General features: G+C 45.6%; 1 protein-coding gene across 5 annotated transcripts in view; it reads right to left on the minus strand.

Annotated features, from left to right (window-relative positions):
* The window catches only part of SPTBN1 (spectrin beta, non-erythrocytic 1), a 115,912-nt gene that overhangs the window by 19,854 nt on the left and 76,769 nt on the right, over positions 1-19,289 (minus strand). For 4 of the 5 annotated variants that reach the window (XM_058021590.1, XM_058021591.1, XM_058021589.1 and 1 more), the window contains exons 10-22: positions 17,945-18,062; positions 16,526-16,684; positions 15,617-15,919; positions 14,691-14,844; positions 13,115-13,988; positions 12,842-12,976; positions 11,499-12,255; positions 11,079-11,281; positions 6,254-6,344; positions 2,391-2,537; positions 790-1,053; positions 244-468; positions 10-99 (exon numbers count right to left, since the gene is read on the minus strand). In XM_058021590.1, the coding sequence (XP_057877573.1) occupies positions 10-99; positions 244-468; positions 790-1,053; positions 2,391-2,537; positions 6,254-6,344; positions 11,079-11,281; positions 11,499-12,255; positions 12,842-12,976; positions 13,115-13,988; positions 14,691-14,844; positions 15,617-15,919; positions 16,526-16,684; positions 17,945-18,062 (3,520 nt within the window). The remainder of the gene's footprint in view (positions 1-9; positions 100-243; positions 469-789; positions 1,054-2,390; positions 2,538-6,253; positions 6,345-11,078; positions 11,282-11,498; positions 12,256-12,841; positions 12,977-13,114; positions 13,989-14,690; positions 14,845-15,616; positions 15,920-16,525; positions 16,685-17,944; positions 18,063-19,289) is intronic. The other variant, XM_058021593.1, reaches the window with a different exon arrangement.

The following is a 19,289-nucleotide window of genomic DNA, read 5'->3' on the forward strand; positions in this document are numbered from 1 at the left end:
TCTCCTTACCTGATTTTTCTTTATTAGTAGCTGCACAGTCTGGAGGTTGTGTCCATGATCAGTAGATGTAGCTATGGGCATCCTCTCTCCGACCCACAACTGGAAGAGAGAGTACACAGGATTTCAAGCAATCTCAGATACACTTGGGACAGCAGAGAGACGCTGGAACACATAATCTGCAGAAAGCAGCAGTATTCCAACATTTTCCTACTGCCTGGGGAACAGGATTTCTTTGGTACTCACAATTTCATCTTCCACATCCCGGTTGAACTGGTGGATCTCTTTGGAGGCCAGCAGGTTGGCCTTCCTCTCATTCAAAGGCTCCAGCAGCTCCAAGAATTTCTTTTCTACAGTAAGGCGTTTGCCATCGACTTCATCTGTGCTCTTGCCCTCTTGGCTCAAAGCCCTTGCCTGGCTTTGCAGCTCCTCTATCTCCTTCTTACGGACATCCATTTGATTCTCCAGCATCTAAACAGAAACATGGCAAAAGGGTCCTGAAAACCAGGATGAAAGCTGTTCATACAATTAGGGCATATCAACAGCTTCCTCAGAAGGGAGAACAGATGCTGGTCAATGAGGCTTTACCATGTTAATAACTATTGTCCATAACTATAACTATTGTTAATAACTATTTGTTGCTGGATGAATTTCTTGTTCTTCTTAAAGATACATGAAAGAATAGGAAGAAAGAAAAGCAGTTCTTTCTTTTCTAAACTGAAAGTCTGCCCTGCCCATTCCTTTTAGTGCAGGTATTTGCTGACTGCCTGCTGCACCCCATACTCTGTTTACCTGCTGCTTCTTCAACAGGATGTTGACACTGGTGAGGTCTTTTCCGTAGTCATCCGACTGGATTTGGCTCTCCAAACCATTCAGCCACTTATCCAGGTCTGCACAGCTCTGGGTGAAAAGCTCTGCCTTGTTTGCATCGAAGAGACGCTGAGCCTTGGTCTGGGTGGTGGATTCAAGCTCGTCCCACATTTGGTGGAGACCTGTCAGCTTCTCCTTCACCACGGCCTCAGTCTCTGGTTTCTCTGCAATGAGCTGCATTCCCTCCTGCAAAGCAAAGAGCAACCAAATGGTACCTCCTTGGGAGCACTCACAGCCCGTTAGGGCAATTATCCTGATTAATAAGCACTCAGGATTTCTCATCTGCTGGCAGCATCAACCACTCATTTTCTATCTCCATTTATCCAGTGACTCCTTCCAGAACATCAGCTCCCAGGTCCCTCTGCTGCCTGGAAGAGGGATTTTAGCAATGGGAAGGTCAAGCAATGCCTCCTTTCTCTTCTCCATTGCACATGCTCCCCGGAGGGAGCTCCTGGGGCCATGGCTCAGGCAGAATGGAGCAGGGAGCCAGAGCTGCCCACACTGCATTTCCTGAGGCCCCAGCCCCTGGAGCCACATCACCAGAGAACCATGAACACACAGCATAATGCTGGGAGAGTTTGGGAAATATTGTCTCCATTCTAATTATCCCTATCTATCTGTTCAGCTGGGTGCAGATGGGAATGCTGCCCCCAACCCAGCATATTCCATGTGAATGTTAATCCAGGGACTGCCACAACTCTGTACACAACCCTGGTCCTTTGCTGCAACCTGATTTTTCAGAGGCAAAGGAGAAGGATGTATTAAGCATCACTAAAAAGGAACTTCCAGTACCAAGAGCAGCCTTCTAATTACACCATTAAAGGGTATTGCTATTTGTAGATCACAGAAAAGCCTCTAATGGGATATGGAGTGCCAAAGTGGGAGAGGAAATGAGCAATTAAGCTAACTTACACTGAACAGAAACCCACTGTCAGAGCTGAAGAGGAGACTCCTCAGTGCTCCAGAGCTGCACAGGAGAAATGGTGGGGGGGGAAGTACAGCTCATCACAGCATATTAAAGCTTCAACTAACTTGATATAGAGCTGTGAATCTTAATTAATCACAAAACTAGATGTTCTTTACCTCATGGCCTAATTTTGCATGGGGAAAGGCAGCTTGGCTATAATTCTGAATGAATGGAAGCCAGCTTAGCAGCAGAAGAATAAACTCAGTTATTCTCTATATTCTGTTATTTCCCAAGAAGTGCTTCTACTTCTTTGGCTCAAATCCCAACACTTGCCCCACTTACCCTTTGGGTATGAAATTTAGGCTCTACCTTCCTTCTGGATAGGAAGGACTAGACAAAACTAAACTGGCACCTTAGCCAATGGCTGAGTGAATGTCTTGGATAAAAGACTTTTAACATCAATGAAGAATAAAATAGATTGGATGGAGACACAATGCACCAGAAATCTCAGCTGTGGGGTGATGTAAGGACCAGTTCTGCAGAGGAATAGATCCCATCTCTGTGCACAACCACCCTGGACAAAGATAAGGGCATTTTTTGGATGTTCTTTCCCTACCTTTTCAATCTTCTCCAGCCACTCTTTGTTGGATGCAAGCTCTGCCATGAATGCCTGATGCTTCAGCCACTTGCTGTGCAGGTTCCTTGCCTCATCATAGGACATATCCTGGGCTGTGAGCATCTTCTCATTGATCCAGAGGGAGAGCTGGAAAGGAAAATACATGGGGGTGTGAGGAAACATTCCTGGTGTGAAATAATGCAAAATGCCTCCAGATCAAGGATAAAGAGATGCCTCTACAGAAGAGTTGTGTGAATTCAGAGACTGCTCTTACTCAGGGATTTACTCAGGGTTCAGCCAAGGATCTGCCTCTTTAACAGTTCAATTCTAACAGTCATCTCCAATATATAAATAACCCTTGATTCAAGCAGAAAGGAATCACCTCTATGATAAGCAGAATCAGGTTCAACAGCAAGAGAAACAGGGACACGTGCACTACTTATTGGTCAGATGGTTTTGTGGAGGTTCTTACAGATGGTTTTGTACCATTAATTCACAGCACATTTGTACCTTTTCCCCTCAGTCTTTTCTCTGTATAGGTTTACATAAGTAATTTGTTTATTTATCCAGTCTCCAGGAGTGTTTTGGTACTGGAGACTTTCCTTTTCCCATTATATAAAATCCACGATTGTTTTCTGTCTGATTTTCAGCAAGTACAAAGGCACTGGGGACAATTTCCATATCACCACTAGAGAAAACCAATACTTTAAGAGACAGTTGATTTGCCAAGTGCAAATGGAATGTGAAAATGATCCTAGCAGCCAACATTGCATTTCCTCCCAGGGTGAGTCTGACTGCCTCATCTATCCCTGAGGTGTGGATAAAACCACATTCACAGGAATGTTTACAGAATTTGAAAAGGTCCATTTTCTGCATATTTAGAGCGGAAAATGTCAAAACAAATCTCAGCTTGGTTTCCAGAACAGCACTTGGGTGAGCAAGCAGCCCAAAAAGGAGAGGAACAGAAGCTTTTGCTGTGTGCTCAGGACACAGGGCAACAAATTCCATTTATCACTCATGAGCCTCTTTTCAACTGCCCCTTAAAATTTCAATTGTTCCTTAAATCTCCCCAGAAAGGGAAAACTTATCAGAGCAATCAGAAAAACTCCTCATTGGATCTTCCCATCAAGTCTAAACAGAAAATTGCTCATGTCAGTGAAGAGCTCTGTAGGTACAAGGTTGCATTGGAACAGGCTACTGTGCTGCTGAACAAAGTCTACATGGAGATTAGGATATAACCCAGAATTAGTGGTTTTACTCTTGCCCTTCTGGGGAGGAGACAGCTGCTCTGCTCTGCAAATTGCACTGCTTGGCTTTCACTGTTTGCTTTTACTCAGCCACAGCATTAAGGCTTCTGGGGATTTAGAAGTGCTTCCCAAGGAGAGGCTGGCTCATTCCTGTGACCAGCTGGGGGAAGGCAAGGCAGGGACAGCATGTGGTTCACAGCCTGGGATATCTGCTGGGATAAACCCTTCAGAGCACAGAAATGCAGATCAAGTATTTAAGGGCTCACTGCTAAAATCTGGGTTTTGCAACCACTACAGGCACTAAAAATCAGTACTTTGAGTGTGAAAGTAGATTTTCAGAAAATAATACAGTTCCCTAAATTGCCTCAAAAGCACACTTGGAGAATTTATTTCTCCAGAAGTTGTTAAGGCCAGGAGAGGATGAGGCTTCCTCCATCCTTTGCACCTGTACACCCGACCCTGTTCCTGCTCCTGGCTGCCACTCTGCAGTGCCAAGCCTGCAGGAAGGAAGGGAAATGGAGACAAATCCTTGTGAGCCTGGGGTAGCAGCAAGGCAGGGGGAAAGGCTCTGAGTGCTGCTGCACTCCCAGACTGTGCCAGGAGCCAAGCTGCCAGCCCTTCCTGCAGGGAGGCTCACACGGCAAACCCTGCCAGCACACTCTGGGACAGAAACTTCAGAGTGCAGAATCTGCCAAGAGCTTTCACCATGGCCCTGGAGAAATGAGCCCAGACACTGCTGGGGCTTCCAAGCACTCACAGGGAAGGTCAGCTGTAAACTGTTCCCTTGAAGGTGAGCTGAGAAAGAGCAGGAAATCAAAGAAAACTAAATGGTAACATTTGTCACATCTTCTCCAGTCAGAATTTTCTGCTATCACTGTTTCATTCACTTGGCAAGTTTATTTTACACATTCATATTGATGAGTGCAAGAAACAGCTGGAAAAGCAGCTCCCCAGGACCAACCTGTGACAGTGTTTCTGACTCCTCACCACAACAAAATCTGCTGTTTTCCCTCACCTGTGACCCCAGAGGGGAGGGTTATCACTGCTGGGCTGCTGTGAGGAGCATTGTCCCACTGCTGTGGAGTGCCACACTCCTCCCCAGCTCTGCAGGAAGGGACAAGGGGCAGGAGGCCACACTCTCAAACACCTCATGAGGGGTGACAGTGACAATGTGGCTGCCCTGGGAAGGGAGGGGCTGCAGAAAACACTATGCCTTTTCTCAGGTTACGCACAGATGGGAAGCTGTCCCTAAGGCTGCAGCAGGCAGGAAGGCCAAGGGATCATTGCTGGGTGAAGCAGGGACTGGCTCAAAGCTGCTCCCTAACAATTCCCAGCTTCACAGGCAGTCCTAAGGAAAAAGCCAAGGGGGAGGTGTGGCCCTGGCTCCCTTCCACCCCACAGGACAGTGCTGCTTCACCACAAACCCTCCACCCCAAAGGAGGTGTCAGCAGGCCCCACACTGATGTAAATTTTAAGTTTTCTCAAGAAATAGCTCTTCAATTGTCATCAAAGTTGATTGCTCTCAAAGAGAATTGGAGAAATCCCTGACATTTGGGTAATTGTAAGTTTGTCTTTGAACTGTGCAGTCAAGACATCCTTGTTTTAGTGGCTGCAGAGAAACAAGACAGAGGAAAGGCATTCAGGCAGCCAACACCAGAGTTTTTATGCTTTCCTTTTTCTTCCAGTGATATAGGGGGAAAAAACAGATCCTAGGGAACACACCCACACTGCCACTGAGGCCAGGAGAGCCCTGAGAGCCAGGGGATCTTTGAACCAGAGCTGGCACAGAGGAAGGAAGAAGCTGCTGCTAATTACAGCACATTTTTTGCTAATCTGTCATGTTTTAACTATCAAGGAAGAAGCAACTGAAGGCAAGCTCATGGACAGCTTATGCAATGCTGGGAAACAGATTGAATCCAGGCAACCAAGCAGCAAATATCACTTCCCAGTTTCTGATCAAAACCTCTCAGACAAAGCTCTTTATTATCTGCCAGTACTCCATGAAATAACCTGAAAATTACTTGATTAATTCCTTGTGCTAGAAACAAGAGTATTCTAAACTTTAAAATGTTGTCTTCAGTGTAAGCAGTCCATGTAAGTGATTAGAAAATCTGGACAGAATTTCTTTTTTCAAATGTTATAATACTTAAAAATTTTAAACACATGTAAACTATCAGGTAAATCACACATAAATGACACAGCTTAATCTTTCTCCTTTTTTATTCTTAACCTCCTATTCTTCTGACTGATGCTTGCTAGAAATCACTTGAAATCCCCTACATCAGGCCACATCCATATGTACAGCTGAAGACAAAACTTTTAGTAGGTACACTGCTAATCCCACTATATTCCACAGGGTTATAATTTCTATCACAGCAGAAAATCTTCACTGCTTTTGACAGTTTTCTATGTCTTTAGCTTAGATGACAAAAGAAAATCTGGTTAATGAGAAAATAAAAAACAAACATTCTTTTTTGCAGTGGTATGGTCAGGGTTTTTTTATGCTCCTAAATACTGCTGGATGACTGAGCATTCCAGCCCTCATAAGATATGGAGTAAGAATGCTCCTCTGCAGGATGCAGCTTTCAGCAATAAAAGTGAAAGGGCATGATTTACCTCTTGGCAATCCTGAAGAAACTTTTGGAGATCCCTGTTATCTTTCAGTCTCATCAAAAGTTCACTGGCTGCTTCACGGTTCTTCCTATGTCTGGTCAGAAAAAAAAACAACAGAGAAAGGAAATGAAATAGGTATTTCATGGAAGCTGTCACTGGTGGTTTCTGGAGCCTCTTTGGACTACAGGTGCTGGGAAGTTTGTGGTGTGTGTCCTTTGCTGCCTTTCAAAGGACATTTTGGAGTGTGTTATTTAATGGGCTCACTGAAGTTCCACATCTCCTTGTTTTTGTGACCTGTTAAACACACATAGAACATTCTGAAGCCAGCAGGGTTTCACAACGTGCTATGGACAGAATGTGATCCACTCATTTCAAGCCCACAGGAGAGTTCAGGCTGTTTGCCAAAACACACAAGAAAACTGCAAATTGCACAGTAAGATGACGTTGTGTGGCCCTTGCAGGGTGCACCTGCTGGAATGCTCCTGGTGAAACACCCTCAGCACCTCCTTGTCCTGCACAAAGCTGAGCTGGGCCACAGAACCTTCCCAAGGCCGTGTTTATCCACGTGCAGCACCCCTGGGTGGTTCTGCACACAGAAGCTTTATGGAAGCACTTGGAACACATTTTTCAGAGTGATTAAGAGCAGCCAAAGAGAAGGAAAGGTTAATCCAGAAGCCCTAATTTAATTCACCCCTGTTTGCTCCTTGAAGGATGAGTCAGGCTGGCAGTCCCAAAGGTTGTTTGGTCCTTCAGATGGAATGGGGCTGATTCCCAAGGTACCCCTGGGCATGTTTTTAAAAATGCTTAATTTGGAGTAGTTATCCCTGTCCTTCCATCCTTTCATTATTTATGAGGCAATTAACAAGGAAGAGACAGAGTAAAGGAGACCATTTTTATTTACTGCTCATTGTGCTAGGCTTATTCCTATTGCACTGTGCAGGGGTTTAAAGTGAAATATTGCTGCCATTTGTAATAAGATAAATATGGATTGAGAGTTGGAAATTATTTTAAAGGGTGGCAGTTTATAAGATGAGCTCAGCACATGCTGGCAAAAGCTAAATAAATCCATGTTAGTGGAGATCTCCAGGGACCCATGATACTCCAAAAGACCATAAATCACATGTTGATGACAACTGGATTATGACACCACTTTTCCTGGTCTGCACTAAGTTACCACAGCAAGCTCTCTGGCACCACTTTAGTGACTGCAGAAACACAGGGAATACTTGGAGACACATTTTCTATAAAAGCAAAAGGTCTGTAGGCAGAGAAATAGGAGAAAACCTTTTAGAGGACTACAATTTGCTTCTCTTTGGCTTTAACAGCTGCCTTCAGTCAACCAGGCAAGAAGCACCTCCATAGGTGCAGTCAAGAAAATGATTTATGGATTGCATGGCAAGGAAGACACGTGGCACCATCAAAGCAACAGCCTGGAGTCCAAGCCCAGGTGAGGCTGAAGTTTTGAGAGGAACACAAAGGAAAAGACACAAACTGTGCCTTAGGAAAAACCTCTCTAATGAGGCAAACATCCCTGGGTTTGACTCCACTCTTTCTAGGCTGGCTTTTATATGCCTGGGCAAACACTCTGCATTACTCAGGTTGTTGAAATGAAGCAAAGAATTGCTTGGGTGATTTTATCAAGCTGATTTCAGAGATTTAAGGCTAGATTACATTACAGATTCATGTACTCTGGAGAGGACACGAGTTAGGAAGTTTTAAGGAGAACTTTCAGGGCGCTTGAACAGATTTAAGATAAGTGCAGAAGTTCTTATGTTGAAAAAATTCAAATTTTAAAAAACTAATAAAAAATATGTCCCATGGAGTGTTGGAAATACTGACCAGAAGGACTTTGCAGGAAACCATGCAGGGACATCAAACAGATGATGCCATAGCATAACAAATATGAGCTTTGGTGCTTAGAGTTGTGTAACTGTACAAGGTTGTTTTGTTCAAGGTGACCTGGAGTGAGACTGGACAATGAGTTTTCCCTGAAGAACAGGGCTGAACCATAACAAAGTAGAAGCATTTTGAGGATGGGCACTGCTGGAACAGACAGGAATTCCTGTGTTTTCATCACTGACTTTTTAATGGGAATAAAGGATTCTAAAAAGTTATTTAGTCTGTTCTCCTGCTCCAGACTAGCTGTACCTAAATATCAATAACCCCTTGTTCAGATATCCCTAAATTCTTTTAAAGAATTCACACTTAAGGTTGTCAATGACTGCTTCTTACTAATTTGCTAGAACAGTTTGTGGAAGAATAGTTTGCTTTGTAGACTCCAATTATTGAGTTCTGTATCACACATAGGAATTACACTATAAGTGTAAGATCTGTTCAGCACAAGGAGGTGTCTGACACAAATTAATCCAGAATTTGCCCAGTGTCCTCAGGTTGACTCCCAGAGGCCCCTGAGAATGCTGACAGTGCTGAAAACTGACAAAACCACTAGTGGTTTAACTGTAAGCCTGTGGGTTTCAAAGTCTGTGCAGAAATAATAAATCTTACACACAGTGTGAATGCAGCTGACTGCTAGGAATCCTGAGATATATGAAAGGCAGTTTAAGCTTCTTTCATTGCTCCAGCAAACAAGGCACTCTCCCTTCTGAATGGGCAAGAACAAAACTTACTTCTGTTCTCTGTTGAGCAGAAAGTTGCACAAATACAAAAGTTGATGTAAAACAGGCTCAGATCACAACTTGTGCCAGATCTGCCACTGTCCTTAGACTAAATCTCCCTTGCAGAATCAGAGGCCATGAGCAGGCACATGGAGAGGGGCAGTTCCCCAACACTCTTACGAGAGAAAATGGTGGAGAAAATGCTTCAGAGCAGCAGAAGTCACCCAAGCAGGGACAGCTGCACAGGGAGACCAGCTTCTTTCCCAGCTGGAAAAGCTAGTTGGTGATGGCTTGATGCAAACACATCTTCTCCTTCCCTTACCCTTACTCCTTGTCCTTATGCTCCTTCATTCTTGCTTGTGAACTGCACTAAAAGGTTGTGCTGAAGTGTTCCTTTCCTACTGCACTTTCCTCCCCCTTGTGCCATCCCTATTGAGATAGGAACCATCCCAGGGCAGGGCCAGTGGGGTCTCCTCAGGAACAGCTCAAAAGCACCACTGCAAAACCCACTCTGAACAATACCAGAAACTACAAAGAGCTCCCTATGGGAAGTGTGGAGCCACTGCACATATTTGTGCTTGTTTGTTTTGGTCCTTTGTCAGACATCCAGGTGGAGCTGGGCTGGGAGAACCACGTTTTGTGCAAGCAAAGAGGCTTCCTTTGCTACCCCTCCCAGTGCAGGCAGCCCCAGGGCTTTGTTCTGGAGGCTTATCAGCCCCAGGCCCGGGGAGCAGCCACACGGATTTCCTGGACAGCAGCTCCGGATGGGTTTTGCAGCGCTCGGCATAAATAGCTCTGGGATTGAGGAAATGCTCAGCTCCAGCAGGAGCTCCAGCACACGTCCCCCAGGCAGGACAGCAGGGACAACGGGGCACAGAGGAGCAGCTGCACTGGGGTGACAGCCACCAGAGCCTCTGCAGAGCACACAGGACATGGGTGAAGCTGTGTCCCACTCCAGCTGGCCATTTGCTATGACATCCTTGGATGCTTTCTTTTCATTCCAAACGCTGCAGAAAGAGGACACCTGACCAGAAGGCTGGGATCAAGCTCTCCTGCTTTCCTAAGTGGATGGGAAAATTTAGAGTAGAGGGCCCTTAGAGAGGGTAAATAAGGAAAATCACTGTCCTAGTTGTCCCCTTGATTGTTTTCATATAATCTCCTCTTCCTGGCCTTTGCAGATCCTCACAGGGATCTAGAGCTAGCTGGTGTGAGAGAGAAAATGATAACATGGGGTACCCTGGGGGTTCAGCTGTCAGAGGCCCTCAGTGAGCTCTGGGAACAGGAAGAGCTGCCTTTTCTGAAGCCAGGATGCATGGCTAAAGTGGGTGCACACACAGAGTGGGACATCTCTGCCCAAACAGGAAAGGTACAATGTCTTCTGAACTACTTCAGTTCAGTTTCTCTTTGGAGATGAAGACACCAGAAGAACCTGAGCTTACCAGCTGTGGGAGAATGGAAGTCTGATGGGAGGGTCATCAATGACATTTCACAGCTCACTGCTGTGTTCTGACACTCACAGTGCCTTGAAAGGCTCCACTGTTATCCAAACCAAAAGCAGAAAGAACAACAGCCATCAAAACTGAGCATTTGGGTTTCAAAGAAAAAGAAACTTTTAATGTTCTACAGCATCCGTGCCACAGCCAGAGAGAGAAAGCAAAGGACTTGTTCTGGGATGAAAGACACACTTGTACCAGTGCCTCCTAATCTGATCTCAGAGGGGCCAGACAAGCTGGAAGAGGTGATCAAAGTCGAGTGGGTGGGGTGCATGTAATGCCAATTACACCCTTGAAGAGCCACATTCCTTCTCCAGAGGAAGGACAGGAATAAGTTATTGTAATTACACCAGCTCGGGGGCAGCAGAGGGAACTGAGACTTGTGGAACCAGACACAGCCAACTGCTGCAGCTCCCACCAGAGCATCAAGTCTGCTCAAACTCCAAGAATTACAAGGCAACACTCAAACAACCAAATTCTGGGCAGGGAGCTCATTACCTACCAAGCCTCTAGAAAGTGGGAAAGGTATTGTTTAACAAAGACTAGCCTGGTGCATTCTTGAAACATGACAGTTCCTATTTTTCCACGAGACAAAGAAAACAGTCTGGAACAGACATTTTCTAAGCTGTTACTTTGCCTTTGAATCCTGCTAAAAGGGCATCTCTCAGAGAACAGAATTAAAGGAGGAACAGCTACATTGTAGCATCATTCTGCCCTTACCTGTCATCAATTGAGTCCACTTTCTCCTGGATTTTATCAGAGTTAATGTTCCCATCACTAACGAGCCTCCTGCCCGTCTCCACAACTGCATTGATCTTTTCTTCATTGGCGTCCATGGTGGTCATGAAATCCTCCTGCTTTTTGATAGCAGCTTCTGCTCCTTCCAAGGTGGTTGGCATCTCCGTGTGCGCCAGAACATATTCCTGGGATTAAAGAAATCAGAGAGAAAATTGTTACACTCAGGCTATGCTGCTGCTCCAACAACAGACACCTCCCAACAACAGTTTGAAGTAAAATAAAGTTAGAAAAGGGCAAGTTGTCTGCTTGTGGCTCTCCTGCCAATAGACTTTGTCTGTTAATTGCTTGCAGCACACAGTGCCAACCTGCAGAAATGAAGTCAGGTATATCTTGACCACTTGCCTGGTTATTAAGGAAAGCTTCTGCTTGCTTGGTATCTCTGAGGAACAGCTGGTAGGCATGAGACTGGGAAAGGAGATTTTGCCTGTTCTCCCACATTTTGTGAAGCTCATTCCATCCGGTGTCCAAAGCCTGCAGGCGCTGGCGCAGGAACATGTACTGAGCGTCAGTTTGTCCTTGTGTCACCATCTCACCCATGTCCCTCATCTTCTGATAATCTTCCTCGTAGTTGTTGATTTCATTCTTGATATTCTCGTGCTGAGTGAGCAGCTTCTCAGCCTCTGTCAGGGTGTTGGGCATGTCTTCGGAGGCAATTGCAGTCTGTGTTCTGGAGAGCCAGGACTGGAAGTCATCCAGATCTCTCAGGAACTGCTGCAGCTTGCTGGCCTCTCCCAGCGACTCTTCCCGGTTCTTCAGGGTGGTCTTCATTTCTTCCCACACGTCATTGATCTCTGCAAGCCGTGAGAGGATGGCTTGTGCCTGGTCAGGATGCTCTGATTCCAGCTTCTCTGCCTCCTTCTGCAGGTCACTGAGCTTGGCTTCGATGGCCACCAGGTCCCGTTCCATGCCCGTCAGCTTCCTCTGCAAGGCCATCACTCCGGCCAGGTCGTTACCCAGGTCTTGTGTGGACTCAATCACTTTGGTCTTTTCCCTGATCCAGGATTTGGTTTCATTACATTCAAGATGGTAGTTCTGGATACTCAGAGCAGAGAGCAGAGCATCCTTCTTCCTATCTACCAGTTCTCTGAACTGGCTCCACCTGAAATGTGTGAGGAGAGGAGAGCAGAGAAATTGAGATTTGTGGGAAAAGGATGTGGCAGCATTGCTGAGTGAGCAGCTGCTCTCAGCAGCTTGGTAAACCCAGCTACTCAGGGTTTCCTCAGTCCTTCCCACACCATCAGTATTTCTAGCAAAGCAATCATTAACCCAGATATGGTGTGTATTAGAATGTGACAAGTACCAGCACTCTGAGTATAATTTTTCGTCAAGAGAAAAATCGGCAGTTACACCAACTTTTCACACTCCCTTGGTTCATTCTGAAGCTAAAAAATGCGGGAGTTTACACAAAACTATATTGATTTCTTTTTTATCATAGTAATTATTACAGTCAATTTCCAGGTCTCAAATCAAGGTGCTGACACACTCAGGGCCTGTTTAAGTCAAGAGCAAAACTCTACCTGATAATCAAGTATTTGAAAGGCACAACTCTTTCCTTTTGAAGCCTTAAAGATTCTTCAGGTAACAGCATCAGAATATCTTAAAAAAGCCTACTTAAGAAGATCAAATGACCCCACCATACTTGTTCCAGCTGGTGTGATGTTCCTGAGCACGAGGCTTTCACTTACCTTGTGTTGAGTTTATCTTGCTGTGCTTTGATCTTCTCCCCAGGGTGGCCACTGTGCATCAGCTGCCTGGCAATCTGGTTCACCACAGCCACACGGGATGCCTGGTTGTTCATTTCTGGCTCCAAGCTTTCAAATCTGGAGTGAGGGAAAACAAACAAACACAAGATCCCCCAGGCATTAGAGAATCTGAGCCACAAGCAAGCTGAGAAAGGTAGCTGGGGTAAAACACTTCCACCCAGTATTGCCCAAACTTCCTGGTAAAGGCGTTCTCACCTGTGCTGGATCACTTCCAGGTCCTCCAGCTTCTCTGGGATCTGCATATTATTCAGCCACTTCTCCTTTTCGTCGATCCAAAGCTCACAAGCATCTGCCTCGCTGAACATCTTATAGAGAGCCAGGGTATCCTGCAGGGCCTGTTTACGCAGTCGGGTCAGCTCAGCAACCTCTTTGTACCTCTCCTCGATTCCGGACAACCTGCCTTGCACATCCGGAGACTCCGCGTGCTCCTGCGGCAGGGCCTTGGCCTGCTCGTGAAGGGAGTCGATGGTGGGCCGGTAGCTGGCAATCTCCTCAGCCACATCTTTGTGCTTCTTGACCAAGGACTGAGTGGAATATTCATCATGGCCAACATCGTTGCTGGAGACAATCTTGAGGATGTCCAACATCCACGCATCGATATCGTCAGCATCAGCCTGGAACTGGTGAAGGAGAGAGGCTTCCTCCAGCCGCTTCTTCCTAATGGCAGATAACTGCTCCAGGTTAGCCCACTGCTCCCGGATATCCTTAATTCTTTCTCTGATCTTCTCAGACCCAAAATGCTCTTCCGCGATCATGTCTTCACCTTCTTTTATCGCCTGCTGAAAGTGGCCGCTGCGGCCGCTCATCTCATCCTCAAACGCCTTGTGTTTACTCAAGAGTCGGACAACACTGGTTAGGTCCTTCCCGTAGTCATCAGATGACAGGATCTGCTCCTTCTCCCTGATCCAGCCCTCCTCTTCAGCCATTTCCCAGAAGAATTTCCAGAGGCGCCGGGACTCCTCGAGGCGCGCGCGGCGCTCGGCCGCCAGCTGGCAGAGCTCCTGGTAGCAGAACTCCATGTGAGCCACGCGGTCCCGGATCACCTGTGGGTCACAGGGCTTGTAACCTGCTGGGACAGAGAACGTGGGTTACCACCTGGGCTGGCTCACTGCCATCCCCACAGCTCAGGGGGAGCTCTGAATTCCTCTGAATTCACAGAGCTCTGAATTCCTACATGTGCCAGCAACAAGGTTTACATGAAAGAATCCATGGTTAGTCTAAGGAAAGTGAGTGGGAAGTGTTCAAGCTCCACCACACAGTAACACAGATCAGAAAATGCCATTCTTTCCAAAAGACAAAAAAAAAAAAAAACCCAAAAGGAAAGATATTCACGACTGTTTCCAGTGAGACAAAATTCACTGAATTTAGATTTATACACAACTGCACAAAATGGACGCCATTTACTCTGTTAGCAGCGCTGGGTTCTAGGGAATTGCTTCCTTTTAGGATAAATCAGGACACCATCAGACTGGGTCCAACGATCTGTGAAAATGTTTGCATTAGGAACACAGCATGGGGAACTGTGGTGACCTCTACAAAGTCACAGCAGCTGCTGGTGAGGAGTGTGACATCCTATGCAAGGCACAATGCCACACTCAATTCCTGAGCAGGCTCCTGGACAAATGAATCATTGAAAGGCTGAGTACAGAAGGAACAATGGAGCTGGGTTCTCTCATTATGGTGGGGAGTTCAGCTAACCTATCTTGCAGAACTAATGAGTCCTACAGATAACCTCATAGGTAATTAAAGGGGTATGTTGGGTGCTGGTTACCTTCTCCATCAGTGGCAAACTTCTGAGCAGAGGCATTGACCCCTCTCACTCTCTCAGCCTGAATAGCAATGTCAGCTTCCACCAGAGCGTGTTTCTGCAGCAGGTCCTCAACTCCCAACAAATGCTTGCCGTAGTCTTGGGACAGTAAAAGCACCTGAACAAAATGAGGAAGACAAGTAAAACAGGCTGAAGGCCATAAGCTGGTTGCTTCTTTGGGACTCCAGGCACGGTTGGTACATTAGGTCAGAGGAACTCCAAGCCCAGAAGGACAGAAATTTCAAATGTAGAGACATGGCTGATACAAATTTGAGCCAGCAGTTTTGAAATCACTGGCAACCAAGAACTTGACTGCTCTTTAATGAACTTGCAGTCTAGGATGCTGAGAGGCTGAGTTAGCTCAGCAGGACTCAGCCCAGGTGCTGTGAGCTCCTGCTGAGCTGTTTCTTTCCTCCAACAGATTCCAAGTTCTGCTGGCTGATGGACAAGTCATGGTCCTTTCCCTTCCCAGATCCCAGGAGAACAGACAGGAAGAAATTCAAGCTTTTTAAAGCAGAGAGGTGAAGAGGTGACTTGCTCCCCATGTAAATCATGATGGAGAGAGATTACTTCATTCCCTTTTACCAAATCTGTCATCTTTACCCGAGCACTGTGACAAAACTTCTGGGCTCTATGACACAGACATGAAGCTGGAAAGTAGCTTTTTATAGGAGTGAATTTGTTATTTTTTCTTAACATGTTTTTTATCTTTATTGGTCAGAAATCATACGGAATTTGTTCACTGCTCTTGAAGTGCCATGAACAAGTGCAGTGATGTGGATCTTGTGGGTCTGTCTACTAAACCAGAGGGGCAAAATGAATCTTGAGAGAAAGGGACACGTACACCTCTGAGCAATATTTGTTGGCATTCTCAAAGGACTTCCACCCACCTTCATCTCGTCCATCCAGTCCATAATGTACAGCATTTCCTGGAAAATCTTCTGCAGCCCGAGGTTCATCTCAAGGCGCTGTCTGCGTGCCCGGAGCAGCTCCAGGAGATACTCCCACAGGCGGATGACATTGTCCTTCCTTGCGGTGATGCGTTTGATGTCGTGGTAGTTTTCGGTCTCGAGCTCCTTCGCCACGGCCACCACGGCCTGCACGCGCTCCTCATAGGCCGCGATGTCCGTCTCGATGGCCTCGTGCTTCTTCGTGGCAGCCTCCACTGCTGGGAGGTCAAAGCCAAAATTGTCCTGCAAAGACAGAGGCACTTCTTCAGGAATGGCTGCTGAGGACAAAAGTCTCACTGCTCAACCTCTGCTGTCAGTTCTGACTTGGCAAAACATGCTTGTTAGCAAATCCGATGCCTCAAAATGCTCCCAAGAGTCTTCCTTAAATAAAATAAAAGATGCCTCTGATAATAAAGAACCACTGATAAAATCAGAGATATTATTCACTGCCTTTGGGGGAAGAATCACATGGCCATCAGGATTAGTCTGGGGCTGATCTAATATTATCATCTCTAATATTAAACAATAAAATTAACTCCTGGGCTAATTTCACTGAACTCACCAAAATATTCAGATAAAGAAAATATTGACTGTGGGTAATTATTTCCTCATCAAATTCTCCTGATCACAGGCTGGTCAGTTCAAGGAAGGGAATCCCAAATGTATAAAAGAGAGGATGTACAGTACATACTCATATAGAGTAACTAAATACAATAAATAAATACACACACACATTAATGTAGTAAAATATGAGGCACAGGGAAGAAAATGTTCTCCTTGCAAGAACTGCATCCTGTAATTACTCATGGGAACCATTTTAGCCACCCAGACAATTTCTGAGAGCAGCACCTGAGAAACGAGACGTTGATTTTCACTCAGCCAAGTTTCTCTCATAGCTGCCTTGCGATCGAATCTCCGTGCAAGTTGTTCCAGTTTCTCTTGTCTGATGAGCTCATTTCGCAGTGCCAGTTCTCTTTCATGTTCAGCTTTTTCCAGTCTTTCCCAGGCCTGAAGATGTGGAGGAAAAACACATGGCTTCTAAACAACACATTCTTACAAGATTATGATAAATCCCATCTCCTTTGCATGAAATCAGGGCTGAAGTCACCACAGGCAACTTTCACCAAACTGGTTCAATTATTTATAAGCCCATAAATCCAGTTTGCACTGGCTGGCCCTACACCTTGTTTGCTAATATAAACACATGACTTAAAATCTGTTCTCAATTAATCAGTCATTTTCTGAGCAAGTTGTTTATCCCAGATTAATTTTCTCTTGTCCTTTCTTACCCCTCTTCCCAGTAAAGCCTAAGGAAACCATCTGGCTTGAATATGTAAGAAAGTGTTTATTTAAAAAAATAAAATCTCCTGAGTGCTACTCCTAAACATGCAGATTCTATCTTCCTCCTTTAGGAAATGGGAATTAGAGATTCATGGCCTCTCACCTCCAAAATCAACATAGAACTGTTGTTCTTTATCACACTTTGGAAAAGAAAACAACTGCAGAATTTGGCTGCTTCTGGTGCTTACAAGTCCTTTATTCCTCCCAAACCAGAAGTTATCATATGCATGATGATAACATTACAAAAATCAGCAGTCTTAGAAGCATGTTGGAAGGCAGCTAATCACCTCTCAGATCTTACAGACAACAAAAAAACCCTCAATTAAACACAAACTAAATCTAAATCCAAACAGATGTGAAACTGCTTGAAACATGACTATTTTGGGCATTCTTCCTGCAACCAGGAGAGCTGAGCAGTTTGCTGCTCCCTGGGATGAGGCCACAGACACCCACAACAGCTGGTCTGGGACTGCCAAGCATGATCAAACACAAAGGAGAAAGCTGCCAGGCTGGAGCTGTTTGCTATCCTTGAGTGCTGTGCCCAGCCCTGCCCTGGCAGCTGCAGCAGCAGAGAACAGGCTGCAGGACCCCAGAGGGATCCACAATGCCCAGGCAGGGCACTGGGAGGTGAAGGGGAGGGCACAGCACCTACTGCTGCTGCCTTCTGTCACTTCTGTCCCACAGCCAGGACCATGAGGGGCAGGGCAGAACTGGCAGCCCCCGGAGCAGAAGCCCCTACAGATGCTGAGGACACCCCAGGCCTGGCTCAGGGTACTAAGTGTGGCCTATAGGAAAAGGTCACCCCACCTCACCCATCCCTTACAGTCCCATATCAAGGCTGGAGATAAAAATGTTTTGAGAAGAGCAAATGTTGTTGAGAGAAAACAGCAATACCCTGAGTCACAGGGGAGGAGCTGCTCAGTTTACCTTGTTAATGTCAGAGATGAGTTTGCCTTCCCTTGGCATGTACACTTTCTGATTGTTGGCTCTCATTTTGCTTTGGATGGTAAAAAGCAGCACTTCCAGGTTGCCTTTTTCTGTAAATCTAAAGAAAATTTTGCAAGAGAATTGAGTTACAATCAAACTTTTATTACTAAGGTATACATTGCTAAGGTATAATCATAGAATCATGGACTGACAGAATGGTTTGGGTTGGAAAAGACCTTAAAGGCCATCCAGTTACACCCCCTGTCAGGGCAGGGACACCTTCCACTATCCCAACCCTGACCCACCCAGTCTGGAACACTTCCAGGGATGGGGCAGCCACAGCTTCTCTGGGTAACCTGTGCCAGGGCCTCACCACCCTTACAGGGAAGCACTTCTCTAAAATATTGAATATAGTCAGCTACAATAAACTATAATAAAGCACTTGTTTAAAATGTTGACACAGTGAATGTTGCATTCACATAAACACCTCCATCTTGTGTGGAAGCTGGGAGCAATGGAAATAGCCCACACTTCCCCTGGAGCCAGTTGGGGCAGACAGCAAAAGCAACTTCACAGAAGTCAGCTGTCTGAGTGTTTGGATTTAAACCCCTGGGGGACAGGAAAAGACTTTTTTTTCATTCTAGTACGTGCACTGTTCTCGTTCACTCCATCAGCACAAGAAATGTAAGATTTATTTAAAGCCCTCTGCAGTCAGTAAACTCTTCCCACTGTTTCCCCTGTGCTGTATGCCTGGGAAATAAACAAACTCCATGGGCATTAGGGAATAGTCTGCAATTTTAGAAGAAGTCTGGATCTTGTGTAATGTTTCAGGTTGTGATTATTATTCACTAGAACTCGAATTAGACACAAATAATAAACAGATTTGATATCACAATCCTAAAAGAGGCTTTCCAGAAATAAGTTGCCCCGTTTTTGTATCAGTTTGAGCAAGTAGAGCTGTTTGACAAAGCCAGACACGTTTCCTCTTCATGTTGGATAAGCAGTAGGGATCTTTTAATAGCAGCATTTTGGTATTATCCAGTGCTATTAAAAGCACGAGTGGCGACATTACTGTACTACCACAGTATGCTATTACCACTCATATGATAAGGCATCCCAGGGCAGGGACAGCTTCCAGGACTCCCAGATCCTGTGGGAGACACGCTTTTCTCTCTGCTGTTGTTGTTATCTGCACACTGAACAGCACAAAGCAAATGGGCCCCAAGTAACATCGATGAGCACCAACCAGGAATATGAGAGCTGAGCTCGCTCAGGAAAATAAATTCTTAAGCCACAACTAAAATTACTTGGATATGTTTGTTTTTTAAAGAAATCAATGAGTGAC

Source organism: Melospiza georgiana, chromosome 3, assembly GCF_028018845.1.
Source record: "Melospiza georgiana isolate bMelGeo1 chromosome 3, bMelGeo1.pri, whole genome shotgun sequence".
Taxonomy (NCBI): Eukaryota; Metazoa; Chordata; class Aves; order Passeriformes; family Passerellidae; genus Melospiza; species Melospiza georgiana.